Raw genomic sequence first — 25477 nt, 5'->3', positions numbered from 1 at the left:
GTGATCTGCGCTTCAAAGCAAAGGAATAGTCGCTAAAAGAATTTTTTACGATCTTTCTAAATATTATTTGTGATCGTTACAGTAAAAGAATCGTTTCAACTCTATGGTAACAACAATCTTGGACAAAACTCTTGGGAAAAATTCTAGCTTAAGCATCATTTGACATGCACTTACAAAGTTTATTGGTCCTTCCCCCCCCCCTCCCCCCCAAACCAATGTTGACCATTTGATGCAAATTTTGCATTTTAAATATACTGTGCAAGCCTTTGCCCGTTTTTAAACCAACATTGGAAAGAGGGAGGTGGGAAAGTGGGAAGAATGTAATCTTTATCACACAGACAAATGAGAGCGTCACATTTTCCCAACGAGTTTTGTCCAAGATTGAATGTGGTCATATTTGTCATGTATTTCCAAATGAAGTTTACCTCAGTTTGTACTCATAGTATATATATCAAAAGATTTTTTTTGCGAGTGCACTGTAAATTATAGCGACTTCCAAACAACTTTCTGAGCATGCTCAAAAGGTTGGATATCGCGGTTTGAAACTGCATCCCGGCTGCAAATCCACCTTTGTCTCTTTGCGTTGTTATTAGGCACCCATGATCGGCACTCATTTCTCTTCAAAATGGCAAGTGAAAATATTGGCTCCAACGTCGATTCCAGGGCCTTTCCCTTCTCCACCCCAGAGAGAGCAAAAGACGAAAGACCCTGGTTCATGTTGGTCAAGTTTGGTCTTTCTTCCATCGCTCCTTCTGGGGTGGGCAAAGGAGAGGCCCTGGGAACGAGATGGGAAGACATCACATTTGTCGCATGTGATCAAGCTTGGGTCGTGTTTTATTGTAATCAACCGTCTTACGTTGGTTGAGGTTTTTCGTGTTCTATTGGAACAAAAACGTTTTCGGTTGGTTTGGATGATTTACTTTTCAACCGGCATCAAACTGGGTTGAATCGATTGAAAAAGCATAGGCAGCAATCGCTGTCGTTCACGCGGGCTTTTTAAATTCTTCCGCGCGGGCTCCAGACATGTTGTTTTCCCTCAATTTGTCAACGCGGAGAAGTCTGGTAATGGCTGTTCATAGGAGTTACCGCTCGTTTCAATTGAAATGGTTGGAAAAGTGTTCCATTGGGAATCCTCAACCGCTTCAACCCGGCTAAACCGGTTGCGGTTGAAACGGTTGATCCTAATAGAACAAGACCTTAATCTACGCAATCCAACAACATAATCAACCCGAACTCTGTAATTGTCAAGTCCTCTAGCGATTGGACACTAATTGGGGACACTGAACAGAGAAATCAAATCAAACTTCTATCGAAAGAGGCGTATTATTTAGTTTCTTTTATTCGTTTATTCAATATCATTTCACTACTTTATCAATGTTTGCTAGAAGATCCTTGTAAATAATCTCTGCCATCTTTTCATACCCAGCAGGCCTCAGGTGCAAGCCTTCTTCCCACAAGCGTTTGCGGTCTTTGTTGGTTAAAGAATATCTCGGGAATTTTTTCGCCAAGTCACAAAGGGTTGTAAAGTCGTTGGTCTTTGCGTAGTGTCTTAGCTTTTCATTGATGTAATTTCTTTCCAATCTCGTGTTTTTGCACGGTGGTCTATCTGATTCTTCGCAGTCCATTTCCGGTATGGTAACCACCATCGTTTTCGCCCCATAACGATGACTAGTAATGTGCAGGTCGATGATGTGTTCCAACGCTGTGTCCCAGGCCCTTCTTCTGTGAGTGTGGCCATTATGAACGATATCATTCGTACCAGCTAAGATTATAACCCACTGATATTTGACTTTTCCTGGTGAGCAAAAAAGAACAAAAAGTCCTCGCTTATTTCATGACTACAGTACGTCAGAATGTCCGTTTGTAGGAACCAGTGCACGCCGCCCATTTTTTGCATCTTTCATAGACAAGTGCATATTGAAGTTCAAATTCCAATCGACCTTTTTCTTTTTTAATGCCGTCAATCAAATTTAGTCAGCAGTTGACCGAAGTATATCAAAATCAACCTATAACAACCGTGAATGAAACATTAACTCGTGACACAGCGATTGTTGGCAGAGAAAAACGAATGAGTTGATTGATTAATAGTCCTCATTTTAATGAAAAGCAGAGTATATGTCCGTTCGTTCGACAGTACTTGTACAGTTGGAACTAGTCTGAAGGTAAGGAGCTTTACTTACCCTCATCTTCTTGGGTAACCCCTTAGGGTCTCCCCCAAGTCATGATTTGTGATTTGACTCTTCGAGTTTTTGTCCTCTGTCAAAACTGCAGAAGCTGTTTTTAGTGCTCTTAAGCACTTTTTCGCTTTTTCAAAAACTAAATAGCCCTTTTTGGCTTTCAGGGCAACATTTCGGCTCTTCCCGTATTTAGGGCAACTGAAGTTAGAGCAACATTTTGTCTTCAAGAAGAATGTTGTAAAAATAGGCGTACTTGTCAATTTATCCAAGGAAACGTTTCACAATTTTAGCAATTTTTGAGCTCTACTTTTAAATTTGTAGCACTTCTTTGAGCATTCGAGCACTATTTTTGTCATGGAATGCGTTGCCTTGCAATGAAGGACTGGAACTAAACTTGTATTTTGTCTTTTCCCGCTTTATTAATTGGATATTTAAACGTTGTGTTTCGTATTCCTCGTCGGGTTCTTTTTACATATTTGAGCGCTTTTTTCCTAGTTTTGAAGCTCTCTTTTGCGTTTTTCCAGCGAAATCGGAACATGCCTAATTGAGCGTCACAACACTTGGAGGGAGATGGTAGTTCTATTCTCTGCAGCGTATCTTGTTTAACAAAGTTAAAGACGAGCTCTCAAAGAATTATCAGTAAAATAAACTCACTGTTTTTTAGGTGTTTTTGAAGAGACGCGGACATTTCGTAAGCTTCAGCTCCGTCCTTAGCCACTGTCTTCATGATATAGCAAGTATGTTCGTCTTTGTTTAAGAGATACTCAAGGGTCTTGGCGTAAGGGGTGTGACTTTTGTCGTCGCTATGGAAACCATTTGTTAGGCTATCGCCAAGGGCAAGTATGGACATCGTCTTTACTCCTGAGGAAAACAAAGAGCACCCAAAGTTTTCTGATATCATTGCCCAACTTAATTCATTCACTTTAATAAAAGGAAAGGACATCCGGAAGAGAAAACTTGACATCAGAGGTTATCACTATCGAGGGTATCCGCCCGCAGCCGGATGTAATTGACTGAGGGTAGATTTTGATGAGGGAGGAATAGCGGAGTACCCTCGTCATCGGATTGAGATCGACTGAAACTCAGTCCATATACGACCAAGGCTAAACCTGGGGTTGCGTAGGTGGGAGGCGCGGTTGATAACCGCTTCGCCACCCTGTTTCCCCAAATTTCTTCCTGTCTGCACATGAAAGAACGAACACTCTGTTCTTCTGGGTGGAGGAAAAAATGGGGGACCCATTAGTAGAACATGAGCGGCCCCTGAAAGGACAAAAGGAGGGTTGGGGGTGTCTTGAATTTCCCTTTGTTAGGGCTCGTTTCTATTCTTTTGTTTTCAATACACTTCCGGCTTTTAAAAATAAGTGGTAAGCATCTATTGGGTATTATCAAGCTCATAAATATGGGAATATTGATTTTTGCATCAAAGACGTTTTCCCCTACACCCCCTCCCCCCCTCTTCCCCACCCTCCGACTTAAATAATGAGTGGTCCCTAATAAGCCTATCAGAGATACCAGTTACCTGATTTGCCCATTTTCGTGCATTTATTTCTTGTTTCTGTGTCTTTGGCTCCGGTAATTGCTGTGATTACAATTTAAAAACAAAAATTAAAGAAACTAGATCGCTTCAAGAGTTGTCCGGTGAAAATTAGACAGAGACTATCTTAATGTAAGTTAACTTTTTATTATTTCATGTAAAAAATAACTTCTTTGAAGTTTACATATCCTAAGGGCTGAACTTGAGTACTCCTTTTATGTAACCTTACCCCTATATCCTCCTGCTACAAACCCCTGGATTACCATGGCTGAATAGCCCAGACAATGTAGAACATATGATTGGTCTTCTTTTATTAGCCGTTTGTAATGGGTGTTTTAGTGTTTCTCGAAAGCTCCGAAACGTTTCGCGCTTATTGGTGCATTCCTCTGTAATGTGCAAAAACAAGATTTTCCGAGTGATAAAAGTTGACATTTATTGCTGGTTCCCTTGATGAAAACGTAATACTTAAAGACCTGATTTGCGCAATTTCAAAGTAGCTTTTCCGGCTTAAGACATATTCGAGACATTTCATAAAAAGGAAGTCAAGCTTTCCTCTTGGCCTTAGAAGGAGAAGAGATTGTTCTTTGTCCCAGAATTTGTACTTTAGAGCGAGTTTCAATCGAGTGTCGTAAAACCAAAACCAACCTAATTACTTTGGCCAATCAAAAAGGACGGAGACAATCCAGTAAACCAATCAAAACTTGGAGTAATTACGCGTAGCCGACACAAAACGCGGGAAAATGTGCACGCGCTAGCCACGATTGGTTTTGGTTTTACTTCTGATTGGTTAAAAAAAGTGGCGCGAGAACTTTGAACCAATCACTAAGTAAAGTAATCATAAACCAAAGCAATTCGCTAATTACTTTCGACACTCAATTGAAAACCGCTCTATGCAAAGTCTTTACTCCATACTTATAACAACCTCTAACAAGTAAACGTAAGCTGACCTGTATGAGTTTTCCTTGTTGCAGATGATCCCTTAGTTGAGACCCTCTGGGAAGGTTTCCACTGCAGGTGGTGTCTGCTGTGAGTTAAGTAGCTTCCACCACTACCTGACCCCTCCCCGCTGCCGCTTGAAACCCATTGACTATGGGATGGAATGCTGGTTCTTTTGTAGTTCAACGGCAAAGTTATCTTAGGAAACCCTCTCACCTTGGCAGATCTAAGAGACATGTAAGGACTCACTCGTTTGATATCGAAAATGCCTTGTTCACTGCCAGACTGCTTCTTATTTAAATTTTGGCTTTCTGCTTGAATATGTGACATGGTTTTTTGTTTCAATGACTGAGGCGAGACTTCAGTAGTTTTCTTTAATTTTTTGCCTGTTCGGGAAACTAATGGCGGATTGGCAGTAAGTTCTCCGCTAAGATCTTCGCCGTTCTCATCCAAATCGGTTTCCTTCCAAGAGTGGGTTGAATCTTCGAATCCGGATTGCTGAAATTTCTCAAGTGCTATTTCCGAAGCGATGCTTGGGTTTAATATCAATGCTGTTGAGTGCTTTGGGGAATGTGCACTGAGAGCAACCGATGTTTTATTTTCACTCTGCACAAATGTATCTCCTCCAGAACCAGAGAAAAGAAGAGTTGGCTGAAGATTTGACAAGAATGACTCCTGTGCGTCGGACGATCCATCTGGAGAGTCAAATATAAAGTCTTCATCAGCGCTAGAATATGGTGGTTCCGTTTTCCATCCTATGTCTGCTTCTCTTAACTCTTGCTTGTCGGTTCTAGAAGCCTTGGATTTAAAATCAATACCTACAGGCAGAGCTTTCCTTTCAGCTGATGAACCAACAAACTTCAAGCCTTTCTTTGACGCTTTTGAGTTAACAGATTTTAGACGATTGCGCTGCGCTTCTAAAGCATATAGATCGGCTTGTATTCCGGTCAGCTGTGGTCGGAGTAGCGAATTGACATAGCTAAAACGAGAATGCTTTTCTAACTGCCCTGTTTTTTGGATTGGAAGAAAATATTGAAAAGCAAGGAGCCTATTGCCACGTTTTTCTTCTGAAAACTTTACAGGTTCATTTAAACCTGTCCCTTGTGACTCCAGATAACTTTCCACAAGTGAGGCTGCCTTCATAATGTTTCGCCCTTCCATTGAATTTTTGCCGTATTTATTAAGCTCAATATCTGACTTCTTTGCTTGAGTAAAAAATCGATTTAAATCGATCCCCCCTTCATTCGAGTGCCTCTTTTGATTTATTTCTAAACTCTTTTGCAACCGTTCAGATAATTTTGATGACACCTCTTGATCCAAATTTTGAATCGATCTCATTGTGCTTTTCTCCTTCCCAGAGTGTAATTTACTGAGCGATGAAGCGGAGACAGAAAATTTTCTGGTTTTGCCGAAACTTTTTTCCTCTTTATTGTTTTCCTTCAGTATTTCAGGATGCGCAAAGTAACTGTCCAATGCCTGCTTCCGGTTTTCACTAGCTGCGCTAGCATTTCCTGGAAAATAAGACATGTAAAAACTACTTTTATATGAAGATTTTCGAATGTAGCGTCTCTGCACTTTCAAGAAACTATACAATTAGAAGGATTGACTCTATATCACTGTACGACCAAGAAGACATGTGATTCCCAATCATATAAAACAGAGATCTATATAAGAAAATAATTCTTTAGAGTTGATTCAGAGCTACCCTCACAATAGCAATTTTTAAGGTAGCTCTATTTTGGCTCTAGAGCATTTTTTTAACTTTGTACCTACCAAAGTTCCACCTAAGCTTGCTGATCACTTTCCAGCTATAAAACAAGGGTCATTGACTTCGTTTTTGAGATATATAAGTGTTTCCATACAAAATATGAGGCGTTTTTAGATGGTTTCCTGTTGCTATGGTCACCTATTACGCCATAATAATGAGCACATCTTGTTAATTAAGCAAGAATTGGGGTTTCATGAGGTACCGCAAAATTGCTGTTATGGGAAAAGTGTTGTCAAGTCGATCCTTGTAGTAAGATAGACTCTTGAAAGTCTTGAAACTGGTTTGAGCCGTCTTAAATGAATGCCCCCCTAATCAACACAAAACGTTACAGTATATTTGAAACAGGTTATTAATTTAGTCTTGATTTATTGCTTTAACACAACTGATAAGGTCTTATCTGCTTCGGTTATGCCATTGGTCGCAAAAAAATCTGCTATAATGCTTATTTACGTTGAATACATCAATGAAACCCATTTGGAACACCATGTTTTCCCAGTGTTCAATTAATTCAGATTAATAGTGAGTAACAGAAGTTGGTTAAGAATTTCATTCATACTAAAACCAGTTTTCCGCTTTTATAACAGATGAAACTACCGGTAGATTTCCTAATTTAGAAACTTGTGCAACTTTTCGCCTCTTTTAATGGAAAACTACATAAATCTATCTTTCGAAAGCACCATCGAGAAGTAGTGCGATTGTAATAGCGCAATACTTCGACTCTCCGGACAGGTTATTCTCCTGCTATTTAAAGGTTGTGGTGTTATATGAAAGGACAAGTACAGCTTCTCTTCATCTCAGCGGGTGAAGCTGTTTTCAACTGGTTAGAAGTAAGTAAAATGCTTGCTTAATCACGTAAGCGTTTTTAGGCAAGTTAACAGATTTCCCTCTTAACATCTTACTCAACATTTTAAGTGCGACGAACTTAGAAATGTGTTCTTAAAGTGTAAGAAATTACAACTTTTTACCAACCTGCCAAGACACTCAGCAAAATACAGGTTATAAGCGCCTTCCTTAGCAACCAGACATCTTGTGCCATGCTCTTGATATCAATGTTGTTGACTTCTAGCTCAGTCAATAACTCCACGGTTAAAATTGCCGAAAACACGCTGCTACGAACGCCCGTATGTCCACAAGAAATTTTTGTCGAGAGATGCTTCTTGTACATAAACTTTGCTTGACTGAAACTACCTGAAACTTAACAAGTCAGGTCATCTTTCATTAAAAGGTAACAATTTTCGACTGGATTTTTTCCTTTGCCTTTGACGCACACCATGATTTGCCTGTAATCGATCTTGTAATTGAGAGGTAAATATTTCCTTCACAGAAGAAAACTGTGTGCGACAGGGAATAGAAAACCTGCTTTAGTGAGAATAAGCGACTGGTAGACAATTTATACACTGTACTCTTATTACGACATGCTTGACTTGGCGTGTCCATTTATCAACACTCTTCACTGGCTTTTCGTCTTTCAAAAATCGCAGAGTTTATTATTCTTTCAGGGAAAGGAAAATTGCTTACAGTTTATTTAACGCAGGAGTTCGTCATCTTGCATGCTCTGAAAGGCTTAAGTTGCCACCGTTGTTAGCTATTAGCTAATTTTGGGGGCCAACCATATCAAACCGATAATGTTGGAGATAAGCGAAAGGATTCCAGCAAGCATAAGTGAGATGTGAATAAAGTAAAAAAACTACGTCAAGCTGCCTTATGAAATGAGAGATAACCCGTTACAAATCATTTTTCCCTTTTGCGTAATGCGCAGGCACAATCACCATGTATCAATATGCATCGAAAACATAGCATATCTAAAACAAAATGAATTTAAATTTAACAATTTTTCCACTCGCGCTTGTAGGATTTGAGCTTTAGATCGGCAACGAGGCGCGTAGCGCTGAGTTGGCTATAATCATCTCATATCCAACAAGCACGAGTGGAATAATTGTTTTAAAAAAAACACCCACAGATTATAGATAAATCGTCCCTACTTTATGAAATACAAAAAAACTGATGCGTACAGTTGTTGATATTTGTAGAGCATGGAATAATTAGCAATTATTCCATGAGCGCACTTTGGATATGAGATCGTAAATAGCCGAGGAGACCTGTAACGCCGAGTTGGCTAGAACCAGTCTAAATAATCCGACAAGCGCAAATGAAATAATTGTTTTATTGAATTTCAATAAAATTCTGAACACTTGGACACTTGGAAATTAAAGGCTATGAGTTTCCAGCTTGGAAGCACTTGACGCAATCAGTTTTCATATTAGGTCATACGGTATATGAGCTGATAACCGAGGATGATTGAAACTGAACTGCAAAGATGCGAAAAGAAAGTGTTCCATTTCGTCTAGGGGCCGATATTTCACCCAGTCCCTACGGGTATTTAAAAGATACTGCGCACACCCATATTTGGGGCTAGCAAAAGCCATCCCCAGGCTGAAATCTTGGTTGTCGAGTGCAAGTTACTCGTGACTCAAGGTACCTACGCTGGCAAAGATGCCGTTCACAAGAAGGCTGAAAACGTTCTAGGGGTGAGAGAGGAGGAATATATGCTCAGACCAGGAGCACATCAAGGGAAGCCTCTATCTCCACGAATTCCTTGAGTCAACCCTTTCCTGGGTGAATTTATTTTTAACAACATGTTTTTCCGCGGAAAAGTGTTAAATTTCCCTTGACGCTGAGATAGCTTTGTTTTGATTGGCTTTTACAACATTGAGCGTGCTGAATCTCCCAAGGGAGATTGGCTTGCGTGCTCAATCTCCCAAGGGAAGCGTTCTAAAAATAATTCTACGCGGAAAAGGTTGACTTCTAAGCTAAGTACGGGTCATAGAGGCTCCCCTTGATAAGCACCTGGCTAAAATTATAAAGCGAATCAAACCAATCTCGTATTCACACAATGGAGGAGTGTTAGTAGCTTGTCTTTCCCATGGATGGTTTCCAATCACGTGATGAGACGGCCATGTTGGTGCACAAAATAATAGCAAATTATGGCTCATGTTTTGCATTATAATATAATTATATAGAATCAAACTCCCAAAATACTTTTTCTCTATTGTTCTGTGCACCAACATGGCTGATGTGACGTCAGGTGAAAACCATCAATACCAGGCCTATGAGTCAAACTTTGCGCGTATCTTTCTATTTTTAGAACGCCACGAGTTCTTCGGCTCTGCTAACACTGTTTAGAATAGCCAATCATAATGAAGTTATTGTCAAAAGAAGACAAAAATAGCAAAAACAATTCATGTAAATTGATGTAAATGTGAGTTTCCTGCAAAAGGGTTAGTTCTAAAAATAGAAAGATACGCTCAAATGTTGACTCAACGATGAAGTGCATGGGGGGGGGGGGGAGGGGGGTTCCTACTCATGGTCTTCTCCTGCGCAATGTCAGGTGTTCTTTCATTTATGGGAAGCGCTTGATATAAAGGTTGTTTTAGTTTGCAGAAAGGTCAAAACAATCAACAAAAAATTATTTCCTCACATCTAGCTGGTTGTGTAATAAACAGGAAGTTATATTTAAGCAATAGAGGACGTTTTCCGTGTTTCCATAGCCTCATCTATACACGAGGGGGAGTTGGGAGAATTGGAGATAGTTATGCAACCCCTCGACTGTGTCTCTGGTTTGCATAGATGAGGCTACGGAAAAACGAAAAAAAGTCCTCTATTGCCTTTACAAAATATTTCTTAAAGATAATTCGACAAATGAAGGACGGAAACTAATGAAGGAAATTCTTGATTAAAACATATTTTTTTGATACATGCTCATATTTCCTACCAGCCAATCAAAACGCGTGTCTGACAGCATATAACCAATCAAAAATTCGTGTGATGTCACAGCCGTGTTTCCATACTCTCATCTAAACACAGCTATTGACCAATGAGAGTACGCGTACTGTCCTAATTATTTTATAAAATGCGATAGAAACTTCACACATCGTTACCAGACAGAGATATACTTAATAAACTCATATATCAAAAAGGTTCCTTATTTACATTCTTGTCCATATACATTAATTGATGGTCACCCAATGTTTCCTTTTAGTCACCAGTATTTCACACTAGTTTTAAGCCATAACATTCAGGACTCAACCACGTGGGTTGTTGCGTTGCACTTTTTAGGTTTGAAAGAAAGACTAGATTAGGCTGTATTTTGTACAATGCACTAAACAAGGCATTCAAGTGACAATTTCTAAAGAACCTTATAGCGAAATCCAAGGATCGTAATTTACTTGTCTGACGTCTGGAAAAAGAATGAATTTTAAACAAATAAGATTTGAACCTGGTGTGGAAGGCCTGACTTTAAATATATATTTAAATATCCCTTCTATTTAACAAATGTAGCCGGCCAAGGACTTTTGATGGCCTTCACTTTCAGAGTACTTTTTTGAAGTAATTTTAGTTTTGTCAAACGAATTGTTCGCTCCATGTTAAGGTAAATAAAGTGGTCTAAAGTTACGTCAGAGCGAAGGGCTAATGCTCAAAACGTTAGTTACAAGTTATAGTGGTCGTTTTTTATACTAGAAGACGACTAAGTCCTCCAGACGACCTTAACGCCTCATTTTAAGGTCGTCTAGTATGAATACAAGACGGCCATATGGTAGGTGGCCTTGTGGAATTTTCCCGGAGAGAGAGATGAGTACGAGAAATATTGGGCGGGAAAATCGAAGAGTTTGGTTACAAACATTCTGATTTTCCAGGAGCTCATCAAGGGCGAGCCTCTATCTCCTATACTTGGTGTAGGAGTCAAACCGTTCCCGAGAAGATTTATTTATAGAACGGCTCCCTTGGGAGATTCAGCCTACCCTCTGTTGTAAAAGCCAATCAAAACAGACCTATCCAAGCGTCAAGGGAATATGATACTTTTCGCAGGAAAAACGTGTTCCTTAAAATAAAATTTACTCGAGAAAGGATTGACTCAAGGAATTAGTGGAGATAAAGGCTCTCCTTGATAAGCTCCTAAGCCGTCTTGTTTTGGCTGTCCCGTCTTGATGCTAGACAGCGGAGTCGTCTTGCAAGAGAAGGCCATCCAACTAAGATGTCTGCAATTTTTCCCGATTTTGAACTAGACGGCTAGGTCGTCTAGACTGCTTAGTCGTCTCTAATATAAAAACGGCCAGTTCTATCAACTCGTTGATAAAACGAGATTTTCAGTACTTGTTTCACTCCCCAATGAAGCAGGACTACAGTTCTTATAGAAACGTGGCCCCGACACTGATGTTCTACGCTTTTGTTTCATTCTTGTTCCCGTATTCTCATGCGTGATGGCTAAGAATTTAAAAAAAAGTATTTTCCATTCAGTTTTCCCGAAAATGCAAACGATAGGACATATTTTTCCTGTCCTCGGTCAGATATCTGTTACTTCCTCGTTTACCCAAAAGACATTGCGCGCAATGTCTTTTGGGTGAACTTGGGCCTTTGAGGAGAGGAAGAATCCTTAAAACAAATAGAAAGGTTTAGAATTGATAAGTTATCATTTGTTAATTATCTTATCTTTCGTTACACTACTGTGCAGTTTTTTGTGATGTTTTGAATGGTGTAAGCTTCGTCTCCATCGTTTAGTTGGCTTTTTGTCATGCTGGCGGTGTCTATCATGCTCCATTTTGAGATACTTCAAAATATTTTCCTGAATTTTAAACAGTTTGTCCATCTTTTCCAGCATTTTAGCCATGATAAAGTTGTCAACAGTATTCTTGGGTTTCTTTTGGACTTCAGTTCTTTTTATAACGGAAAATTGTTTTCCGGAATCGAGCTTCCTGTTGGATACAAGCGTTTTGAAAAATTTCAATTTGTGCAATGGATTTTGCTTGGGCGCTTCATCAGCACTCGGTTCGCTTCGTTCCTCGTTTTGTACTTGAAAACGATTCAACAGGCTTAGTTTGTTGCCATATGAGCCCCGTCGAGAACTTTTCTGTCGGTGTTCTGCCAATCTGCTTAAGTGATTCCGTAAGAAATGACTTGTGTCGATACGATTTCTTGAGCCCTTGAGCCAGATGTTGATTTCGTTTCGTCTTCGTCTCCTCATGTCCTTCTCAAGATCTTCCAAATCGCGTTTTCTAATTTCCTCTCCGTCTAGACCCTCATCGGCACCTTGGAGTGTATTCATCTTTTTCCTTGCTCTCTGCATCGCTGAATACTTGGCAGCTTCAATGATAGTCAGGATTTTCTCGATTTTCTTGATCTTATCCACCTCCGATTTAGCAACATTTTCCTTTCTGATATCATCTCGCAGTTTAGCTTCATCTTCTTTAATTTTCTCTTTCGCCGCATTATCTCCCACTTGGAGTTCGTCTTTTTGAAGAAGTGCCTTTTCTTTGTTGATGTCAGCCCTCTCCTTACCCATATCATCCTCGTATAGCTTTTCTTCTTGTTTTGCTTGTGTTTCGATATCATCAATAATATGCTTGACTGAGCTTGGTGACAAGCCAATGGCTTCTTCAATCTTGCTCATGGCCAGCTTGGCTCGCCGCGTGTCTTGAAGCTTACGATAAGCCTCTTCAAGCAGAGGATTCACTAAAAAAAAACATAATACGTTCAATTGAAATTCTTTGACCGCACCTATATAACAAAAGAGGTCAGCACTCCAAGTTGGGTTCTTGGAATTCGTGGAAACTCATGTTCGAGTGTTTCAAATTCAATCTGAAAAGTTTCGGAAATATTTCTTGAAAGTCAAATGGAATTCGGTCCAACTGTATGCTACCGGGAGGTTTGGGACTACCTTTGTATAATGAACATTATATATATGGTTTTCCTTGTCATTGTCATTAGGGAGTTAAAGAAGGCGACGTTTTTGAGCCGCGGACGGCAACAGGAAATGAACATTTCGCATGCCAGGATAGTAGTGTCTCCCAGATTTTTAAATTAATCATCTCTAACGGAGGAAAGATACTTAGCATTATAAAGGTGGTAGTGACTAGACAAGTTAAAGGGAAAACAGCTCACTTTCGGTTGCCGTTCGCGGCTCAAAAACGTCGCGTGCTTAAATTCCCATGTTCCCGTGGTTGCACGTTCGCAAAAAACTCACGGGAATCTCCCTGAGAGTTGCTCAGGATGTACACTGGCTTGAAACGAAACCTCATTGCTCTAAAGTTTTTACTTAAGGTGTTTAATCACAGTTTTTAAGCACTTATGCTTCCATTTCTGCCATATTTATGCAGTTTTTGGCTGGAAGCTCAAACTTGGTCACTGATCACTAAGTGCTACCGCGAAAGTTTAAAATTGTGACAGTCAATGTCCTCTGCAGGCTATGACCATGATAACTTATATACAATTAAAGAAGGCCTTAAGGATGCTTCTTCCTCATTTATGCAAAATTCACTCATTAGTTTTTGTTTGTTTTTTTTCGCAACATTAGCTTACTTAAAATAATAGAAATAAAGTACGTTTAACAGCTGCTATCATAGAATTTCAAAAGACGGATTTTTCATAATTCGCTGATAGACGTTTATCAGTTTTCCAAAATTTTTGTTTGTTAATTTTCTGATTTTTTAGACGACCCATTTGTAGTCGGAACTATTTCAGTTCAAAATTTCTGAAAAATCTAAAGACGCGTTTGCGAGAAATTTGGTAAACAGCCAACAGCTGTTGGTCTCAAATTTTCGAGCTAATGCGCATGCGCAGCATTTTGCCGGGTTCCTCGAAGGTTCCTCGGAAAGAGTTTCACTTTAAAACGTAATGGCAGCGAATTTACACCGCATTTCCAAGACAATTGCGAGAATACGAATAAAGTTGTCGCCATACTCGCCACATTTGTTTTGTTTTCCAAAAATGCGCGCCGGCTTTCAATGAAAATACCACTGACCGAGGAAAAAACTGAGTTCAGCTACCTTAAAGTTTACAGAACGTGAGCGACAAGGGACAGAACTAAAGGACAACGGCAACTTTGTTTGAGTTTAAATTCACGATCTTATCATTTAGTGAAATGAAAGTCAGGAAGATCATCGCGTTGCTCTTCCTCTGTAATGATTAGCCGAAGTTTATACCTTTCTTTTCTATTCTCTACACTAGTATTTGCAAAACCCTCCACCACATTCGGCTGGAAAATCGCGAAGCGTTCGATTTTTACCTGGTGCTTGATAGGATGCAGCTGGCCTTGGGTAAAATGTCGGCGCATTCCAGGAGTACTCTTGGATGCCGGAAGGGAAAGACTGGGAATTCGATGGATAAAATGAGTTTGATGGGTATGTAGCTGATGGTGCCTGCTCATACGAGAATGCCGCTGGACTTGGTGATTCCAGTTTCATAGACGGGGTGGGATTTGACAAAGTCTGAGGCTGTTCCTGCGATAGTAAAAGTACAAGGAAGGATTACGTTTTTGCAAACGTTGGCGGTGTAACACTTTTATTTGAACAGACTTAACTGATTAGAGTGTAATGTGAAGTGCTAAGTATCTACCCCATGATATGAACCACCCACCTCAATACCCACTCTGGTCAGAGTTTTTCTCTGTCCTTGTGTGGGCCCATTTCCATCAGTAGGGCTAACGCTCACATGGTTCATTTGGGATAGATACTTAGCACTTCACATTACACTCTAATCAGTTAAGCCTGCGATAGTAAAACTTACAAACTATTATACCGATAAATGTATTGAATAATTAAAATGTTATCATGACTTAAAAGACAAGACAACTAAGGAACATGACGCAAGGATTTGATTGCATTGTCAAGCGGTATGTGGATGATCCATTGAATCAAAAGTTAGTCGACGGCCCCGCTTTGCATCGAAAAATTAGAACCTTTTTCCCATGACTTTATCACCATCTCAGATCAAGAGGATTTAAACGATTCACATATTCTTCTCATTTGAAACATATTAGTCATCCTAGCCCATGGTTTCAGCCAGTGTTTCCTTAACTAAACCGTTTTCAGTTGACAAAAAGGAGAAGTGATCTTCGCACTCATTTAGACAATCCAAGCAATTGTTTCCAATAGACACCTGAAAATCACTGAAGATCACACTTCAAATATTATACACTTTATTTCATTCATGAAGTCCTTTCACGGGAACACATGACCCCAACAAATTGACCTGGGGCCTGTTTCTCGAACGTCCCGAAAACCTTTCGGGCCCGAAAAGCCATCTGTGAAATTGGCAACCGCTTGTTTTGGAAAGCCGATATTTTAACATGCTTTCAAGGTAACAAAAAGAAAATTAAATGTGAAGTTTGACGAATTGAATGCTCTCCGTTCTTGAGTTACAAAAGGAATTGTGACACCCGAAAATGGCCCGTAAAGTTTCGGGACTTTCGAGAAACGGGCCCCTGCTCCCAACTGAGCTCAGTTGGTAGAGCATTGAACCGGCATCGCAGAGGTCCTGGGTTCGAATTCCGTTGAAGCGACCTAAATTTTTCAGGTGACTATAAAAGACAATTCTTCATGTTGTCAAGTTTAGTACGAGGGTCACTTTTCCCTTTCGTCTATGAGCCACACTTCAAATATGTAAATTTATATTAAACCGTTTTCTTGTAATTTTCATTGATTTGTTTCAATTACTTACGATAAAAGGAGCAGTGACCGGCGTAACTACTGGCTTGACGGGTTCTGGTCCTTTGAGGTTTGGTTTCGTTTGCTGTGCCAAAGTAGCAAGGGTTTGTTGTGGGTGAGGTGACATCGGTCGGTTGAAAGACTGCGGCGCAAAGGGATTTGCAGCGTCGGAAGACGAATCAAAGTATCTTGACATTGGAGATAAATTTGGAGCAAGCAAACCCGGATTATATGAAGCTGCCCATGGTGCTACCTGTGACAACAAACCGTTTGATTGGGCAAAAGCTGTTTCAATCGTTTGTGAGGGTGTTGTGATGGGCTGCAATGGCATAACCGGTTTAACTGGGACGACAGGATGAGCCTGCATAACTGGTTTAACTGGGACGACAGGATGAGCTGATTCACTTGCAGTTGAAACTGACCCAGGTGCTTTTTCCTTGGTTTGCTGTGGTTTAGCATGCAGTTGCATTACTTTGTGGTCATTGCTGGAATGTTCATGCGCGAATGGTTGTGCTTTGAGAGCTGTGATTGGTGGCTGCAACGCTGGAGGTTGTTTAGGTTGGGGTATCTTTTGAATGGCGTAGTTTTCTTTTTGGGTGTTGGAGCTCGCAACCTTGGCGGACTGTTGCAACGCTGGGCCTGCTCTTGCTGCCTGTGAGGTTTGCTGAGGAGGAAGCAATGACGCACTCGCCTGTGTTGCTTTTACTGAAAGACAAAATTCAAATTCATTATTAGGTTTCAAATTCGGAATCAGATTATGGTAATTCTTGAATTAAGTCATACCATAAATTATAAAATAATTTATAAAAATATTTTATAATAATTTATAAAAATAACAGTTATAAAATAAAGAGAAAAGCCAAGATAAGCTCGAAGTAGATTACTTCACCAACAAAAAAATCGAACAGGGAAAAATTGGTGGGACGTGATTTTTCTTGCCGCTTGGTTCCAAAGCTTTTTCCAAGTAGACAGAAGGGGAATATGAGAAAAAGAGTGAAAAAAGAAAGAACGATTCATTAGGCTCAACTCGAATATAGGAATATACCTGTAAACTTATAAGCTCACTGAGGTCCAGCCGACTGTTTGCATGTCAACTGTTAAATATCAAAACTCCAATATGGAACATTGATTTTGCTTTATCTTTGTATATGATTTGCTCTAGTAAGAGAATTTTGCTGGCTAAATTGCTGCCACCAAGTAACTCACTTGCATTAATACTCTGTATTTCCCGCTCATCTTGATAAGCGGGTTGATACGGTGGCACCGTACTGGTCGGACTTGCTAAGTCAGATGGAGACAACATCGTGCTGGGAGCAGAGGCGATACTAGGGGAGGTCATGCCTTGAAATGTCGGCAGTTGATAACCTGCCATGTATGACTGTAGCATGGGTTGATAAACAGGTTGTTGAACTCTTCCAAAATAACCCACTGTTTGGGGAACGGAATAAGCAACTGGCTGGCCAAGGATTGCTGGAGGACTAGAAGCGAGCTTCCGCTTTTCTGCTTCTTCTAAATTATCTTGAGCGCGCTGTTTTGCCAAAAACTTTGCTGCCTCAAGATTGACGATCAGTTTTAAAATATTCTCTGCTTTGTTCATATCATCGTCGGCGTCTTTTCCCAACTTGATGAATTTGGTTTTCTTTGTTGCGTCTTGTGATTCATCCGCCATTTTCTTGAAGGTTTTCTCCTCACTTTTAAGCTCGGATTCGAGGTTGGTAGTCTTATTCTCGATGGTTGACGGATTCAATCCAAGTTCTTGTTCTATACCCGTTAAAGCTTGGGCAGCTTTTATCGCTCGTTCTAATTTTTCTCGAGCCATTTCAACTGGGTCGTCTACAATGAAAATACCAGAATTAACGACAATATTCACTTCTTAAAAGATGAGGAGTGTGTAAGTAAATTCTCCCTTGTGTCTTTTTAGCAATACACGGAAACAGGTAATGAGAGTTTGTATTTTGACGCTGGTGATACCTTGAAGAGGGAGCTGCCGCTTTTCACGTGCGTCGTTTTTGGAATTCAAGGCAGAGGGTGTCTTTTGCGCATGCTCGTTGTCTGCAATAAAGACACAAATAACTGCTTTAGTAATGCTTGAAAAGGAAAAAAATGGACTGAATTTTGATGTTTCCAGGAAGCACCATATTGACGGAAAGTCACCGATCCATTACTGAGCCATAGAAAACCTCCTTGATGAATATTCGAGCCATGAACGTTTCGTTTCCGTTTTTTGTCTCTTAGCAGCTCCCCCTTCGAAGCTCTTAGAGCAAGGATCACAAAATGTGACAACTTTTTGGCTTTCTGATTGGATATTTCACATACTAGAGAGATTTTGAATTAATTAACTAGAGACGCAAGCGTACGAACAAGCAAAATATGGAAACTTAATTTTTTTTGGCCATCAATGTCGTTTCTTATTAACAACAAGACAATGGTTGTGCGCATGTTGCTTGTTCGTATGATTGCGTCGCTTATATGAAAGTCAGCCTATGGGATCCTTGCTGTAATTAGGCAACTACATTAAATTAAACCTTTCACCGCCGAGAGCGGTAGACAGAGAAAAATCTGTTATGAGTGAATGGCATTTATGGCGGTGAAAGGGTTAAACCATCCAAGTTCAACATTAGGGTTATTCCTTTGCCAAAGCCCATGTCAGTTGATTTTCACGCCAAAAACCATCCGATAACTTATTTCCAGTGGATTAGTTAGGGTCACTGCCGTTTCTTTGTTTTTAGACAACGACATGGTTGCCATGACGTTGTCATGACGATGCTGTTTATAACAAAACCCTACGAGAATGTGCGCTCTGATTGGTCAATTATGCTGTTAACATTTGCCTGTGGATATACGATACTGACGACAACAAAGGATATAAGTTTACAATTAACGTCTGCTCTATTGATTACAAATAATGCGCGCGCTTTTTAAAAAGTAGTCTTCGGAGTTTTATATGATTTCATTTTATGTTGTTAAAGAAATGGTAAACCTGCTGCGAACAACTACAGTGTCTTGAGTGCTTAACAAACTTCCCAGGCAAGTGCTTCTATACCTCAATGGTTGCAAACTGCATGTAAACCTTTTATTAAATATTGTATGGTACCGGTTGTGTTAAAAAAGGATAAGGTCTGGCGGACTGAGCTCTTTCGGCCCATGTGTGACGTTACCTTTTACCTTTCACCGGTTATGTCGCGGGGTACCTTTCCATTGCACCATAAATCTAGTTACCTTTCTCTCTTCTCACCTGCTTTTTTAATGACATCTTTCTTTTCGTAATTTTCTGTTCCTTTGAAATGGCTTTCCTGGTCTTCCTCATCTTGATCATCCTCCTCTAAACCTTGGTCAGGGAACTCTTCAACCGACGGGACACCATATTCTTCCAACATGGGATAGTCGATAACGTTTTCGCCCAGCATTGGACTGTACTGCTGGAGAATCGGTACATCATCATAAAGCTCTGTAAATTAACACAGAGAAAAATACGGACACGAAAGTCAACGTTTACAGATCACGTTCTGATTCGTTCTGATTGGCTCACTCAATTTCGGTTATTAGCTCATATACCGTATGACCTAATATGGTCATACGATTATCGCTTGTCTCATCGATTATCGGTTGGTCTAAGAATTCAATGAAAATCAGCAGCTCATTAAGAGGAGCCTCTATCTCCCATACTTGGAAGACAGCCCTCTTTCCGAGTAGATTTATTTATAGAACGCCTCCCTTGGGAGATTCAGCACGCGCACTGTTGTAAACGCCAATCGAAACGATCTCAACTTCAAGGGAAATATGATACTTTTCGCGGTAAAATTAACAAATCGAAAGTGGTTCAGCGTTGTCTGTACTCTTATCGACAACGATATTCGTCAACACAGTGTTCAAAATGTTGTAGACTCACGAGGCGCAATATGATTGGTTTATTTCCAAAAATGGATGTTCCTGATTGGCTATTATATTGCGTGACAAAATGGCGCGAGCATGACGTGTACAGCGTTGTCTAGACCCTCATCGACAAAGGCAAATTAGCCAATCAGATTGCGAGATTACAAGCAATTGTGGTAAAAACCTGTTTCTAAAAATAAATTTACTCAGGAAAGGGTTGACTCACAGAACTAGAGGAGAGGCTCTCCTTGATGATCTCCTGTGAAAATTTAATAAACAATTATTCCATTTGCGTTAGTTGAATATGAGACTGGTTATAGCCAACTCGGCGCGACGCGCCTAGTTGCTATTTACCATCTTATATCCCACATACGCTTTCGCTTATGGAATAATTGTTGAAATATACTACATAGGGCTGAGTTGACTGGCGTTTGAAGAACGGGATTCCGGAAGTATCAGCTAAGCTCTGAGGAAGGGTTATGCCTGAGACGTCAGGTTATACATTTCTTGCAGTGGTCAAATTAACTTTTACTGACTTAATTTATACTACACAATTTCCGTTCACGAAGCCTGTGGGATAAGGCATTCGCCCACAGAAATGGCGCTTATGTAATTTTGTCGCCTGCGCACCCTGAGCAGAGGTAGCTCCCAACAGAAACGAACTGAAGGCCAGAAGAAGCAGCCTCGATGAAACAGAAGCCATATGATACCTGAAAGGCAAACGGAGTTTAATTAAGTCAGGAATGTGCTAAATTTCAGTAATTTGTTGCAAATCCTCTCTAACAACAGTTGCCTACGTGTAGCCATTTGTTCCCTCGTTTTTTGGTTTGGGGGGAGATTATGGCTACACGTAGGCTTTTACAACAGAAGCTGTCCCCGTGGAATTGGGCAATCTCCACTTGAGCGTGTAACTGCAACAAAATTTCAGCCCGGGCTGAAATTCCGCTCCGCCCACCGGCCTGAAATTTTGTTGCAGTTACATGCTCAATTTCAGCCCGGGCGCAAAACGCAAATTTTTATGATAACATTTACTGAGATGCGAAAACACAATCGATGCGCATGCTCTCGTTTCTTTTTCAGCCCGGGCTCAAAAACTGAAAGCGATTACATGGATTTTCAGCCCGTTTGCCCGCGCTGAAAATCCTAGCCCAGTTTCACAAACCAGGGCTGAAATTCACCCCCGGCTGAAACCTTCGATTACATGGAGAAGGTTTCAGCCCAGGCTAAACCGGGAAAACGGGCTGAAAAATCCATGTAATCGCCATCATTTGTTCAGCCCGGGCTGAAAAAGGAACGTGACCATGTGCATTTATGCTGTTTTCGCATCTCAGTAAATTTACTCAAGGAAATTTGCGTTTTGCTCCCGGGCTGAAACTCACCATGTAATGAGGCCCTAAGAAAGTATGCATTCAAACTGAACGGTCAAGATCCCCGTAACTAACAAAACATTTCAGTTTGAAAACCCCTCGCAGTTTATGTGCACAGTAGGTCATTAGCTTGCCTGAAAGTAGAAAATACGTCCCATCTACCCACTACCATTCTCTTAGGATTGGCCTCTTGGGCCCTGGGCAGTGACACTTTATGATCATGGGCGCGGTCCTGATGGCATCACAGCAAGTGTTAGGACAGTGAGGGGGTTTGAGTGAAAGTTATTCGTGTGCATTGTAAAATTAATATCTATAGGTAGCTGCTAAACCATGTGATTTACGCAGATCACTGGATCGAACAATTTACATAATTCGCTCGATCAACCATATAACTTTTATCGTTACCTCATTGAAGTTGATAACTACCCCATAAGTAAACTATCCCAGACACCTGAATAAAAAACCTTGGTCTTATATAAATTATAACAACGTTTTTAGTTTCTACAGAAGCTGCTAACCTGAACATTGCTTTGCGTGCTTCCCGCATAGGGCTTATTACTGACATGTACATGTGATGAAATGTTTTCATTCTCCTGTTTTGAACGATGTTTTGGCAACATTTCCAGATTTCAGTTGTGGATATTTAACCTCAATGTTTTTTGAAGAAAGTATGATTATAAAACGCCATAATTAAAGTTCTACTGCCAAAATAGAGACACAGAAAAGCCATTAACAAAGTGTTTGCAATTTAAGTTAACAGCTTTGCAGGATTCCATATATACCATCTTTAAGTAGATTTTTAAAACACCGGAAACCTTCAAAAACCAAAACCACCGTTGTTTCAAGTGCTTTAATACGTAAACGATGGTGAACGCAATTTGTTTGACATGGCGTTTTAGAAAGCTAGCAGCTGAGATAACTTTCAGGATTATATGAATTATTTTCATGGCTCAACCTTCTACAAAACCGACTTGCGGTTGAAATCAATCAAGCCAAATAAAAGGCACAGCGTTTAATCGATGATCTTTGTGTTATGGCTCTTCAAGTTAATGTGAAGGATCCGATACGAACAAACGCTTGGGTAGCCATGTTTTACGGGGACACCTTTATGATTATAATCATGACATAAAATAATATATTACCTGCAAATCCCGGTCATAGGTTTTCCATTTCTTGACACCAAACAGTATCAAAGAGTCCTTGTCCGCCGACCCACGGAAAATAAAAACCCAAGCGCAAAAAAGAGGAAATTCAACTGGCAAAACTTAAAACATAATTCGATTTTTCGCACACGAATTCGTTCAATAGGCCGCCATTGAGTTCCATCGATGGTGTAAAAATATGAACTCAGAATGGGTTATTGGCTGAGATCATCTTTCCAGTTGTCCAATGAGAGGTCGAGATTTTAACAAGTGTTGTTGCATTCTCACATCCCAGGACGTAAGACTGGTCAAGCGAAAAAACGCCCTCTCACCTGTTGTTTCATTGACCAATTATAAACAAAAAAAATGTGTTTTGAACCAGAGGAAAGTATATGATTTCTTGCTTCCATGTCAAAAATTATTGATTTTTTTGTAAAGACGCTAGGCGCGAACCTTATTTACTGAAAGTGAAGGGCGAGAGAGAGGAAAGGGGGCATTTGTTATCATTCAAAGTATTTCCATCTGTGTTGAAAAGTAAGGTCAAACTGTGAATTGTCAATTGAAAATTGATATTCCAATGTTGGTTTGTGCGAGATGAAGTTCGACGCTCCCGCAGTCACCGTCGATCAGGCAGCAGTTTGCTACGTGAATATATCTTTAAATAATATGTATTCAGTAGGTATCTGTATGTGCTATGTATTTTAGCTGCAAATGTAATCTCTTGAAGACATTAGCTCCTGTTGTTATTCTGAAATTCGAGATGAAATAAAGTTTATGCATGTATGTAGGTTACCTTTCGCAGGGCGCCTGAGCACACTTTGTAATCTGCGACTCCAGTGTTTACCATATGAGAGAAAAAAAATGACTTTTCCCTTGAATATTTAAGCGATCGAATTCTTGCGCTATATTGACAAGGGCAGTTTGGAGCTGTGAGTACGCGTGGGATTTGTCTCATATGGTTTAGAGGCCGACATATCTCTCCCTCAATGCCGTATCGGGAGGCGAAGTCGGTAGCAGAAAGCAGCGAAGGTCAAACTGCGTCCAAAAGCGATCGCACGGACCGAAATCCCGGGATGACTCGATTGGTACGACGCTCCAGCGCTATGTCTGGAGGTACTGCGTTTTTCTCTCTTGTTCAAACATTCCGTCCGCGCATGCGTAAATGTTCTGGCTCTCCGATACCTACCAGCAATTGACATTTCAGTTCCAGATTCTACAGGCATAAACGTAACGTAAGAACCGTGCGTGTCTGGTCTTCTCGAGACAGAGGTGAGAGATAGTTTCATGCAGAGTGGGACGCCTAAACGAATGCTCTGTTGTAAACATGGCGGTTCACGAGTGAAGTTGTCTCTCTGGCCTTTCTGTGGACGAATTCCAGGACCTACCGATACAATTTGGGCAAGTTTTGAAAGCTAAAAACGTCAATCGATGCGCTATTTTGCTGGTAGGACTGGGTGGCCCGACACTTATGAAAAAATCTATGAAATGAGGAATCGGGAGTCTTCCCTTGTCATGGAATGGCAGAATTACCCAGAAGTCTTTTTGGGCATGATCGAGGCAACTTAAGTGGTGAAGCGGAAAGAAGCGGTTTCTATAGGGTAGAAGCTCCAGGTTCGAATTCAATCCAAGGATATGATTTTTTTTTTAATTTCCTTATTTTCTTTCTTACCACAAGTCCTGGGACACAGTGTCCTAAATTAACGATAATAGTAAATTGAGAGCAAATTAAGAATAAACGATAATCGTTAATTTAGAGAAGAGATCATGTTGCTTTTAGCCGGCGAAGGTTTCGCACCAGAAAACGAAGGGCTCCGGAGGCCCTGGAGACATTTGCAGTCCCAGTTCTAGGACTTCCAGAGTTCATATATGAGTCGTCAATAGTAGTAAACATGGCGGCACTCCGAAACATTTACATTTGAGGATCTACAGAGCCCTTAGTTTTTTTCGTGCGAAGGCCCGGCCGGCTAAGAGAAGCGATGGGATCTGGGAACGAGAATGGAGATGAACAATGTTGAAACAAATATTTCTCGTGCCCAGACTGACTGACTGACAACAATTCCGTAGAGCTGTTATCCCCAATTTTCCCCATCGTCTTAAGAAGCTCTCTTGCATATAAAACTATCCCAATAATTAAAAAACAACAGCTGCTTATTTTCGTCTTTAATTTACTTTAAAAAAAATAGTAATAATTCCTAACATATAGGTCGACTCTATCTGGTTATTGAGACTGAAAAATTCCGCGAAATTTTCAGGTCCGTTATTCTTCATCAGTTCGGCAAATCTAGCTTTCTTTTTAATTCGTGAGTTTTAAATGACATATTTTCGTTGCTTGTTCTTCCCTGTTCAGATTTCTGAATTTTGTTTCGTTTGTATGGTATAACAGGCTTGATAGCGTCCTCGTTGATTGTGTTCAGTGGTATTCTCGGTCCTCTGGGCTGTGTGGTCATTTGAGAACAGGGTCTGCTTCCAGGAATCAGACCAGAAATCGCCTTAATGGCATTTGCGCCGGCCTTCTTGAAAAATCCCAGAATGTCCCTTGTCTCGCGCTGTTTTGGAGATGCCGATGCTATAAAGACAAAAAAAAGAGAATAATGATTATTACATTTTTAAAATACCAAAATGGTAGTCAGGGGTGAAAAAACCGTAATTCAAAACGTGTTGTCACCGACCAAGATAAAAAAAGTAATGAAGTAGTTGAACCATTTTTCACTTTAAATAATTCTTTTAATCTGAAAAGTGAGCATAGTAACAGCATAGAGAAAAACACGAACGTAAAAAAATCTAAATGCACGGTTTTGCTTATAACGCGAAAGTGAACGTAGCTATCAGGTTTCAACGACCTGAGCCGACTCACTTGACTCTGAAGCTTTCAGTCAGGTCGTCGAACCTCGCAAACGACACTGTCACAAACGACAGCCCTTCTCAAGAATATCTATTATAGTTTAGTATCACCCAACTATTATTCCCAAATAAATATTTCTTCAACTTGCATTTGCTAACTTTATTATTGCCTTTTCTGTCCGAATAGTTGAGTGATACTAAAACAATTAGACCCTTCGCCCTCAAGGGCCACGGGTTAATAGCCCTTTCGGATTCGCCTTATGGGCTATTGACCCGTAGCCCTTGCGGGCTACGGGTCTAATTGTTAAGTAACAGGGGTGGATTCAGGATTTTTCTTAGCAGGGGGTACACTACCAAGGA

At 40.4% G+C, this 25477-nt stretch overlaps 2 protein-coding genes across 3 annotated transcripts; both read right to left on the bottom strand.

The window, feature by feature from the left end:
• Positions 1-1355: 1355 nt before the first annotated feature.
• Positions 1356-7751, bottom strand: LOC137971755 (uncharacterized). Its single transcript, XM_068818526.1, has 5 exons — positions 7385-7751; positions 4659-6158; positions 3697-3756; positions 2832-3038; positions 1356-1795 (listed from the first exon to the last, which is right to left on the bottom strand). The coding sequence occupies exons 1-5, from the start codon at positions 7578-7580 to the stop codon at positions 1356-1358; spliced, it is 2403 nt and encodes an 800-aa protein (XP_068674627.1). The 5' UTR covers positions 7581-7751.
• Positions 7752-10367: 2616 nt separating this feature from the next.
• On the bottom strand, positions 10368-22469 carry LOC137970238 (serine/threonine-protein kinase WNK2-like). 2 transcript variants are annotated; one of them, XM_068816756.1, is made up of 8 exons: positions 22277-22469; positions 20398-20477; positions 19130-19342; positions 17866-17946; positions 17101-17727; positions 15908-16599; positions 14475-14688; positions 10368-12922 (listed from the first exon to the last, which is right to left on the bottom strand). In XM_068816756.1, the coding sequence occupies exons 1-8, from the start codon at positions 22291-22293 to the stop codon at positions 11883-11885; spliced, it is 2964 nt and encodes a 987-aa protein (XP_068672857.1). In that variant the 5' UTR covers positions 22294-22469; the 3' UTR covers positions 10368-11882. The 2 variants fall into 2 exon arrangements, with proteins under 2 accessions (XP_068672857.1, XP_068672858.1); XM_068816757.1 differs by lacking the exon at positions 17866-17946 and having other exon boundaries at positions 11759-12922; positions 22277-22378.
• Between the last annotated feature and the right edge of the window lie 3008 nt (positions 22470-25477).

Source organism: Montipora foliosa, chromosome 9 (assembly GCF_036669935.1).
Source record: "Montipora foliosa isolate CH-2021 chromosome 9, ASM3666993v2, whole genome shotgun sequence".
In the NCBI taxonomy this organism is placed as follows: Eukaryota; Metazoa; Cnidaria; class Anthozoa; order Scleractinia; family Acroporidae; genus Montipora; species Montipora foliosa.
This window is presented reverse-complemented; position numbering and strand designations above follow the sequence as displayed.